The sequence below is a fragment of the Condylura cristata genome, unplaced genomic scaffold (assembly GCF_000260355.1).
Source record: "Condylura cristata isolate star-nosed mole 26May11 unplaced genomic scaffold, ConCri1.0 scaffold00009, whole genome shotgun sequence".
Classification (NCBI taxonomy): Eukaryota; Metazoa; Chordata; class Mammalia; order Eulipotyphla; family Talpidae; genus Condylura; species Condylura cristata.
In genome coordinates this window covers 57,369,621-57,380,826 of record NW_004567110.1, presented here as the reverse complement: position 1 = coordinate 57,380,826, position 11,206 = coordinate 57,369,621, and the positions used below count along the sequence as shown (strand labels likewise).

Below are 11,206 nucleotides of genomic sequence, written 5' to 3'. Positions count from 1 at the left end.
TTTTAACAGTGTTTTGTAATTTTCTTTGTATAGGTCTTTTACCTCATTTGTTATGTTGATTCCAAGGTGCTTAATTATTTTTGTTTTAATTGAAAAGGGGATTTTTTTTTTTTAAATTTCTGCTTCTTCTGATCGGTTATTTATGTATAGGAAGGCTTCTGAATTTTGTGTGTTGATTTTATACCCTGCTACCTTGCTAAACTGGTTGATGGTTTTGATTAGTTTCTCTGTGGAGTTTTTAGGGTTTTCCATGTAGATTAACATATCATCTGCAAATAAAGACAGTTTTACTCATTCTTTCCCTATTTGGATTCCTTGTATGTCTTTTTCCTTTTTTATTGCTCTGGCTAGAACTTCCAATGTTATGTTGAAGAGCAGTGGTAATAGTGGATACCCTTGTCTTGTTCCTGACTGAGATCATATATTAATCAAGATGCCATAAGCCCTAAGACAAATCATGTTAAATGAGTTATTGAAATTAGAACAGGGAATCTAAAAAGTTTAATGTTATTAAAGGTTTAAATATGTTTTTAACTCACTAAGACATGCACAAACAAATTTATAATTTAATGTGCATTTTTAAATATTCATACTTCAGAATGATACATAGAGTTAGCTTAGATATTTAAAATAACAACAATGTCCCTCTCATATAGATTCTCAAGCAAAACATGGTTTACTTATCTCAGTCTTGAAAAAGTGAAGCTACTGGTTACTTTTACTGTCTGGTAGGGAGGAGTGCATTTTCTATTGCTCCCAGTCAGTGACCTCAAATATCAGCAGGACTGTATCTTTTTCTTTTCTTTTTTTAAAATTAATTTATATTTTATTATCTTATATATTTTTACATCATTCTTCATTTTTATACAATGTATGCTTTTTCATCTTTGATGTAATCACCGTGAAATTCCCACCACCAATTTACCCGTGCACCATCACCATAGTCCTTTATTCTCTTCCCACTCTTACTTTGATCCTACTCCGTCCTCCCCCACCCACTGCAGAGTGTCTCTGGTTGGTTTATAGTTGCCTGTTGATTTCGGTTTTTACTTTATTACAGTTACTTATTTCCCAGACCCCTAATTTGGATCCTCTACAGTCTTCCTGTAAGTGAAATCATCTTATATTTTGTAAATGGCATGAGTTTATCTTTCTTGATTACTGTGTAATGTTCCATTGCATATATGTACCACATCTTCTTGATTGGGTCATCTATTTTGGGGCATGTGGATTTTTTTCTTAGCTTACTTATTGTAAGCAGTATTACAGTAAACATAGGGATGCTGGTATTCTTTTGAATTGATGTTTGTGTCCTTTGGTTATATAACTAGGAGAGGAATTGCTGGATCATATGGAAGCTCCATTTTAGCAATTTGAGGAATTCTCACACAACTTTCCATAGTGCTTGTACCATTTTGCATTCCCATGAGCAGTGTTGGAGAGCTTCTTTTTCTCTACATCCTCACCAACATTTGTTGTTGCTAGGTCTTTTTTTTTTTTTAATATATGCCATTCTCAATGGTGTAAGATGGTATCTCATTGTGGTTTTGATTTGCATTTCCCTGATTACAAGTCATACTGAACATTTCTTTTTAGCGCCTCTGCCCATTTTATGACTGGGTTGTTTACTTTGTTTTTGTTGAGTTTCATCAGCGCTGTGTAGTCTCTTATCATTAGTCTCTTATCATTAGTATTGTGTGCAAAAATTTTCTCCCAATCAGTAGGATGTCTCTTTATTTTGGTTAATGTCTCTTTTGCTGTATAGAAGCTCTTTTTTTTTTTTTTTTTGATGTAGTCTCAGCTGTTTATCTTTTCTCTTCACTATCTTTGCTTTGGGTGATGTCTTTGAAGATGTTACTGAAGTGTATGTTATGTAGTGCTTCATCTGTATTTTCTTTTATGTATTTTATGATTTCAGGTCTTATGTCTAGTTCTTTTAACCCATTTTAGTTGGTTTTAGTGTATGGTGTGAGGTAGTAGTCTAGCTTCACTCTTTTGCACGTAGCAGCCCAGTTTTCCCAGAACCATTTATTGAACATACTTTCTTTGTTCTATTGCATAATCATTGCTCCACTGTCAAAATTAGCTAGATCTTGATGCAAGTGATTTTTAAACAATAGCAAGGCTAATAATCACCCGTCCACCATTTTGTCATTATTATTCACAGAGCATTTTTCTTGCTTAATTGCTTTGTGCCAGCTTTGATGGTTATTCTAAGAAAATTGCACATGAAGGCCCAAGCACTTATGGGAGTATAATCACAGAATGTCAGTGACCACAGCACAAACACAGAGCAGAACATAGTTACTACTCAAGAAGTATATACTAAATTGGTGGAAAAAATCAAGAAGTATGTATTAAATTTGTAAAAAAAAAAAAATCATGAACCAAGTAATTTACAGAGCGAAGTTGAGAATATTATTTGAGGAGGGGAGGGTAGGAAAAGAACTAGGACAATACCAGTATAAACAGCACCCTTCTTATGCATCATGTCAGTTGACAAGGGAACTTTTATTTAATCAAAGCTTTATGTGAATACGTTTTTTCTACCATTATAGATTTACTATCTAATTTTCCACATTAGTGTATATTTTTCTTCCTCTGCTGGATATTCTGTAAGGATATTAATACTCTGTAACCTCACATGTCTTAGCTCATTTTATTCTTTTTCTGTTTATTGATATCCTTATCTTTCAACACCCAGGATAAAATGATATCCTTGCGCTGAAGCTTTCTCTGTGTGCTTAACCAGAAGAGGACTTATCTTTGTTCTCCTTAAAATCCTCCAGTGCTTTGTTTAGAATTCCCTGTAACATTTTCCACATAATATCCATTGTCATTGTTATATACATGTTTGTTTTAGTTGACAAGCTTCTTAACAATAGAATCTTATTTGTTCTTATTGTCCAACATGGCTTCTTGCATCGAGTTAAGACTTGGCAAAATCTCAAAGCAAGGAAGGAGGAAGAAACGATGGGGTGGTAAGAAAGGAGAAACAGAGAAAGGAAGGGAGGGAGAGGAGGACTAATAAAAATTACAATGGAATCCCAAGCTGGAAGAAACCTTAGAGATCATCTAAACTTTACATGCATTTTCTCTATAACATCTTCAGATGTATCATTAAAAATGTTTATGTGTTATTTTATTTTCAAAACAATTCACTCTATGTACAAAGGGTATTTTTTTCCCCTTCTGGGATATAGGGGGTGGGGGAGATGATATGTAGCAAAACATAGGTAAGAAATGATCTTGAAATTTTGATAAAATACATAAATGTAAAATACTGTTTTATAGGGAGAAGAGAATAATAAAGATTATCATGAGACAGTGAGCAATCATTTAACTTTGCTGATCTTTTTTTTCTGAAAGAGGCCACTATTAATCATTCCTTGCTATTCTGAGCATGTATTTGTGCTATTGCAGATTTCTGAGCTCTTCTTTGTCAGTTTGAGCCATTCCTTGGTATAAAAGTGACAAGTAGTGATGGTGGTGAACTGACAGAATGAGGCTCAGTGATGAGTCTTGCTCATTTTTTTTGGAATGGGGGTGGAGACATAGAATCTTTTTATAAGTATTTAGTATTTCTTCTGCTATTTTCCATGTGAATGAGTGATTGCCATATCTGAAGTGTATCTCAGACAAAATTTAATCTACATCACCTTATTTATACTTTTTGCCTTCCAAAAATAAACCACATGGTGTAGGGCAAAATCACACAAACACACTCCATAGTTGTCTAATCTTAAAAGACTTAAAGAAATTTTTGTTTGTTTCTCTATTTGTATTTGAAAATTAGCTGGCTCAATGATGTGGAAAGCATACTTGAGTATGATTTTTTGCTAGTGGCTTCATAGTATATATAGTTTCTTGTGCCAACAAGCTCTTTCTGCTTGGTTTTTGCCCTATTCCTTTGATATCATTAAATACCTCTCAAGTCATACTGCTCTCGTCCTCCCTTCTGTTCAACACATTTTCGGGGAATTTTCATATCCTAGTGTAAAAATGTGGTTCACAATTGTCAATGGCTACCTTTGTCTAGCTCTCTCAGATCATTTTCTGTGCACAATCTAAGATAGAAATTAAAGGATGGATGTGGGCACATGCTTATGCAGGTAGATAGATGCAAGTATACAGAAGAGATTATTCATGTGCTACAAGTAGCTCTCACTTAGAACAAATAAAGCCTATCCTATTCTATTTAAAAAAATTAAATTTGGAAATTACATATTTCTGAATTAGTTAGGTTAAGTAAGTTTACTTCTTTGTATCCTGTTCTACTCTTTAAAAGTGGCGCAAGAGTAAAGCTCTAATGATAATACAAAAGTAGTATGTTAATTCTATAGAAATTATGGCAACTGTAAGAATTATGATTTAATACTTTTGATAATTTCTAGTCTTTAAGAAAACTGAGCCTATAGAAATATGGAGGGTATTACTTTTAATTGGTATCAAGTACTCTAAAACTATTGCTTTATGGGCCATAGCATTGCTTTAGTACAGTATCTTCTGAAAACAATAGAGCAATCACAGAAGAGACTTCTTATAGATAGAATAAACAAGTAAAAAGACTTTTGGGGGGAAAATTTTAATCATTCAATAACCTAGATGTGGCTTCAAGGATAAGAAATTCACTAAAGCTTAATTTTGGAAAGGACAACTTTGAGTGTAAATTTCATGAAACCCAACCTTAAGAAGTAAAGCTTGATATTACAAACTAGAAATTTATCAGCAATTCATTCACTCTCTTTGGATATTCAAGGTGACTCCATGAAAAATCTTAATTTTTTGCTCTGTAGAACAAGTTTTTCAAGGAGCTCTTACCTCCCAGATCTTAGACTTATATCTAGCTTTGAGTCACACAGTAACCAACTGGCCCTCCTAATATAGAAACTGTGACGCCTCCAAGCAGTGCCTTATAGTCAAAGTTTCTATATTGCTGAGGTCAAAATATTAAAAGAGGTTATCTGATAGGGTAAGCCTGGGTCAGGTGTCCATCCCTGCTCCATTCAGCTAGGCCATCTGCTACAAAAATTGCTGTTCAAGGCTTACCTCTTTATGACATACCCAAAAAGGAGAGAATGATAATAATTACAAATATATTTGCTATAATGCCAACTATATACAAAATACTGTGTCTGATAATACAGTAGTAATTTTTATTAACCTTTTACCACATCAGATAAATTTAGATAGATTTATGTATATTTTAATCATGTATCTCTACTGTATTGGTGCTACAGTTTACAAATGAGGATATCAAAACTTAGAGAAACCATGAACATGGGTCATTAATCCATGTTAGTGTCAGGTAGTCTGACTCCACATCAAATCCAGAGTCTATGATCTTTAAAATATGACTGACATCTTTCGTTCTGACATATAAAGGAAATTATGGAGATAAAAATCTAGCTACAAGGGTGGGATACATAAACTAAAGTAAATCAGGATTGTATAATTAAGGAACAAGTTGTGTATGTTATTAGATTCTAAATGAAGAAGAGAATGAATACCGAGTGAGGTTATCAGAAGGAAATGAACCTTAGAACTTTTGAAAAATGGAGATATGACAGTCCTGATGGTTGAGTAGAGAAGTGTATGCTCACAGTTCATTTTTATATCTTACTTGTTAGTATAATATAGTGATTTTTAGACCAAGATAATGAAATAAGTCCCATAGCTCAGTCTCTGTTCCTTGATGTTCTCAGATCCAGTGACCCCCCTCATATCCAGTCCCCATATGGGACTCATTCTGAGTGACTTTTCCAGAAGGTTTCTGTGCTTTAGTCCCGTATAACCTCATCTCTGTACTTTTGCCAGTGCTATTCTCTCTCCATGGTGCCCCCCCTCACCTCTTGTTTGCCTGTCAACATTTACTTACCATTCAACTTTCATCTCCAACACTACCTCTTTAATACTTGTTTGTTCCTACTTTTTTACTTCCCCATTATTGGCACTCAAAGTTGGTGAGTCTCCTTTTCAACACCTATAATATCTATATTTCTCACATTTCTTACATTGCCTACATTTTTTTGTATATTTATTCCATTATGCATCTGTTTTCTTCTTTTACCCTGAAGGATCCTCAGCTTGGATTCCTTGTCTGAACTGTTTTCCTTGTACCTCTGGTTGTTAGTAAAGTACCTGACACACAGATACTTTCTAAATATTTACTGAATAGATGAATAGATGGAATAAATGAAGTATGTTTGACTGTGGGCTAAAATAGTTACATTTATGTTATCACATAATAGTACATAAATATTTTTATATAACTATTTCAACTTCACAGCAGCTCTGTGAAATAAATAACTTAGTTAAGGGACCTAAGCTTGAGAGGATAATATCACAAAGCCATTACATTAAAAGTTTTTTTTTTTTTTTGAGCTTAGCCATGACTTTTTCACAACAAGGATCTTCTAACATAAAAGTTTGCCTGGTTCATAGGGAAGCTGTCAGGATGAGCTGTTACTCACCCCCTAAGTATTGAATAGTAATATTTTCACCAAATTATATGTTGATGTGATTTTTTTGGAGGCACTGAGGAAAAGTAATTGATAAATCTGTGTAAAAGTAATTCAGAAACCTCAGTAGAAGAAGTATTAAAATGGTGGAACTAATGGGTGTTTGGCAAGATGTGGTTGAGTAAAATTACTGGGCTTATCTCCTCCACATACTCATGATTATATTAAAGCATACATAAACAAATCTCCTGAAGGAAAAACAGACAACCCCAGCACATAGTAAGAGTATCTCTCCAGTGAATAGGGGTAGGAAAACTTTAAGTGAACTGACTTTATAACTATATCAGGGCAACAAACCCATGAGAGTGTGGACTGGCTGCTGTAAAAAACCCTCTACAGTTGTTAGCTTGGGGCATACACTAATATGAGGGACTCTTGAGTCCCAGTATTACACTGTATAATGGGGTATGCAGAGTTGGCACTCAGCTAGACGGTGCACTGTTGGGAAAACATGGGAGCAGGGATGCAGAGTGAAGATTCCTTATAAGCCTTAGCCTCTCAATATAAAATGTCTGAAGACTGAATTGGCAGGGAAAAACAAGTCATATCACTTGTGTTTACTCATGGAAGCTACTATCCAAAGCCAATGCTGGGATAGCCCTGCCACCACTTCATCAGAGCTAAAACCTACAGAACAAATGAACTCTTGCATAAAGCAGAGTTTAGTTACCTGTTAACAACAAAATAATCCCCACCCCCAAGATAAGGCCCTGGAAAAGAACAACCCTTGGTTTATGAACCCATATTGGCTATAATCCATGCCCAGCACTAGATCTCATATTCAGAAATATCCTAGAGCTGGTCTAAGGAGCAGATGACTGTGGATCTCCATACACCACTCTAGTACCCACAGCACAATAGAGAACTTGAATCCCTGACTTCATTAGGAGTGATCCTTCAGTGCTCTCTGCCCCCAGTAACTTTTTGCTTATTATTCCTTAATGAGATCACTTCTTTGACTACTTCAAAGGTGTAAAGGTACAGTCTACATATAGAAAATAGTGTAAGAGTCTTTTGGTTAACCTAAAGAGAAGCAATAGTTGGATCATGGGAGTTATAGAAGGAGAGGAAAAAGAGAAAGGCATAAAAAATTTATTTAAAGAAATATTTTATGAAAACCCTCTCAATCTGGGAAATGAACCAGACATCATTTTCAAAGAGGCCCAAGGAGTTCCAAATGAATTAAATAAGACACACTATAATAAACCTTTTAAAAGTCAATGATTAAGAGAGAATACTAAAAACATTAAAAGAAAAAAGGGTAGCCTATAAGGGATCATCAATCAGATTTGCCAGAAGAGTTTTTAGTAGGAGTATTGCAAGTAATGAAAAGATTGGCAAGTTATTTTGTATATTTAAAGAAAGATTTCCAGCTTGGAATCCTTTATTCTATAAGATTAGTATTCAAAATAAAATAAAGAGTAAAGAGCTTCACTGTAAAGCAAATTAAAAGAATTGATCAGCACCAAGTTGCACATGAAAAGATCTTAAGGAAGCTATTACAAATCAACAATGAAAATAGAGGTGAAAAAAATAAAATTGAATAACATACTGACAAGAAGGAAGACAGAGGAGGAGGAGAGTAACAATTTGACCCATCAGAATGAATCAGAGAGCAGACTGTTCATTGGGTCACATACTAATCTATCATATACTAACCTCAACAGAAATATAACATAAAACATAAAAAAAAACCCTCAAAATGTAAACAGATAATACAAGCCAAGTCAAAACAGGCCAAAAAAAAAAAAAAAAAAGGCAAGATCTTAAAGATCACCTTAAATGTAAATGACCTAAATTCATTGGTTAAAAGGGGTAGAGTGGGGAAATGGATTTCAAAACAAAAACCAGCCTATGCTTTTTACAAAAAACACTTTACCAACAAATACAAACACAAAATTGGAGTTAAAGGCTGTAAGACAGCTCTAGAGGCAAATGGCAGTCTGAAAAAAATCAGAAATAGCTAGACTTATATTAGACAAAAGATTTTCAATTAAAAGAATGTAATAAAAGATAAAGATATCACTGTATTACAAAGAGGGATCTAATACAACAAGAAAAATAACACTAGTGAATACATATATACTAAGTGATAAGAGCAACAAGATGCATAAAAGATTAGCAACTGAAGTAATAATACACTAACTAGGGAATTTTAGTATCTGTCTTACAACTTTGGACAAATTAATGAGACAGAATAAATGAGGAAATATTAACCTTAAATGAGGAGCCAGACCAGGTAAGTTTAATAGACATCTACAGAAGAATCCCCTCAACAACTGCTCCATGTACTTTTTTTTAAGTACACATGGAAAACTTTCAAGAATAAACTACATATAGGAAAAATAGTAAGTTGTCATTATATCTACAGAGATCAAAATTATACCAAGTATTATCTCTGGCAGTAATGTAAAAAGTTTAGATCAGTTAGAAGAAGAAAACAGGGAAGCTTATCTGAATTCAAACATTACTATAAACAGTCCTAAAACAATAATATGGTATTGGCACAAAAATAGATACACAGGTAATGAAATAGAATTGAAGGCCTAGAAATAAATCCATGCAAATATCCTTAATGTGTGGTAAAGTAGCTAGGACCATACAGTTGAGAAAAGACAGTCTCTTTAATAAGTGGTACGGGGAAAAGTGGAAAGCAATACATAGTCTACATGAAGTAGGATTATTCTCTAACTCCATACATAGAAATGGACTAAAGATTTACATACAAGATTTACAGCAATAAAATATTTAGAAGAAAGCATTGACAACAAGCTCATGACATCAATGATAAAGGTGAATATTTCTGGAACCTCAAGTACTATGGCAGGAATAATAAAGGAAAAAAATAAACATTTGAGATTACCTCATTTAAAAAGTGTTTTCACAATGAGAAATATACAAGAATATTTAAAAAGATATCCTATTGACTGAGAGAAAATATTCATACAGTATACAACTGATTGAATTAAGGTATATAAGTAACTTACACACTTTAAAAATTAAAAACCACAATTAATAAATGGACAACAGATATGTACAATTTGCTAATGAAATATGCAGATGACCAATAGGTGTATGAAAATATGTTCATTATCATTTCCAGTAAGAGAGAGATTCAGGTTTAAATTTTAATAAGATGCCATCTCAGACCTCTGAGAATAGCACATATTAAAAAGACCTCCAACAGCAAGTACTGGAGCAGATGTAGAGAAAGAGGATCCTATTCGACTGTTGTTGCAAATGTAGAATTGTGCCACCATTATGAAAAGCAATCACTTTTTAAAATTAATTTTACTTTAAGAATCTAAATATGGAAACAATATATCACCCAGCACCTTTCACTTTTGGACATGTATCTAGAGAATATGAATCTATAAGCTCTGTTTTGCAATGCTCTTAGCAGCATTATTTATAATAGCTAGGTCATAGAATCAATCTAAATGTCTAACGATAGAAGATTGGGTCAAGAAGATGTATTATATCTATACAATTAAGTACTATTTATCCATAAGGAAAGATGATGTACAACCATATCAGCAAAACTGGGGGAGTTTAAGAAAACTATGTACAGTAAAGCAAATTAGGACAGTAAAAAAATACTGAACATTTACATAGCAGATGATTTGATAAAGAAAAATAATTACAAAACTAGTGGGTGTAAATAAATATTGTGTGGGCTCTGAGACTAAAATGAATTGGAAAAGGTAAGGGTTAAGAGGGCATAATGGATGGTGGTGGGGAAAAAGAAAAACTAAAATAAAACAGTGGGCATTATATTTCTGAACCAAATTTCTCCTAATGAATGGGCAGGACATTTCTAGAATGACCTCAGTATCAGGATTAAAGTCTCAGATCAGCCCTTGCCTTTGTAACATTTTGATATGGGGAGTGCTCTGATGAAACCCCAGTGCATTTAAAGGCTTTAGTGATTTAGTATTGATAAGCCTAAGGAAGTAGATGGAAGTAAGTTTAGAAAATTACATACTTTATCCTTTCAACCACATTTGTGATGTCAGCCTTACTACAATGATGAGTTGATTGGAATGTGTTTGACATAAAAAAAAAAAAAACTTTTTTAGTTAAATTTTAACATGCAAATTTAATGCAGAATCAAGCTTATTGTAAAACTTTTGGAAAACAAAAATGTTCTCTCTTTTTTTCTTTCCCCTCAGATGGCTTCCCTTTATGTCCCTGGGCATAATTCATTCAGAAATTGAACTTTATCTTCAAGGTGAGGATTAATGAAAACTTCAGTAGAAGAAAGTACAAGATGATTTTAATACAACTGGACATCATGGAACATTCTTCAGTTGCCCATAAACTGTCCCCTTTGATAATTTGTCCTTTACAACAGATTTATATTATTCCTCACAATGATAATAAAATCATAATTAAAGATTTGTCTTTGTAATGTTAAATTCTCTACCATATTTTAAAACTCAGCTTGAGGATTTGCTACTATTAAGGAGTTAAACTCACACTACCTTTTCTTCCATTCATAATGCCATCAGACAGTTCTATTATTAATTGCACTTCACTTTTATTTTTGCAGAAATGCAAATAGATCATCAACTTAAAATACAAGAGGAAGCAAATGGTAAATGTTGTTGTCATTTTTCATCTTTTAATCATGTGAAATAATCTTTTTCAATGTCAAGATTACCTTCCTTGTTTAATTTATATTA

At 33.3% G+C, this 11,206-nt stretch overlaps 1 protein-coding gene across 1 annotated transcript in view; it reads left to right on the top strand.

Annotated features, from left to right (window-relative positions):
* RP1 (retinitis pigmentosa 1 (autosomal dominant)) overlaps window positions 1-10,763 on the top strand; it is a 147,677-nt gene extending 136,914 nt beyond the window's left edge. Inside the window, exon 22 of the mRNA XM_004680039.1 lies at window positions 10,694-10,763. Coding sequence (XP_004680096.1) covers window positions 10,694-10,763 — 70 coding nt within the window. The remainder of the gene's footprint in view (window positions 1-10,693) is intronic.
* The last annotated feature ends 443 nt before the right edge of the window (window positions 10,764-11,206 follow it).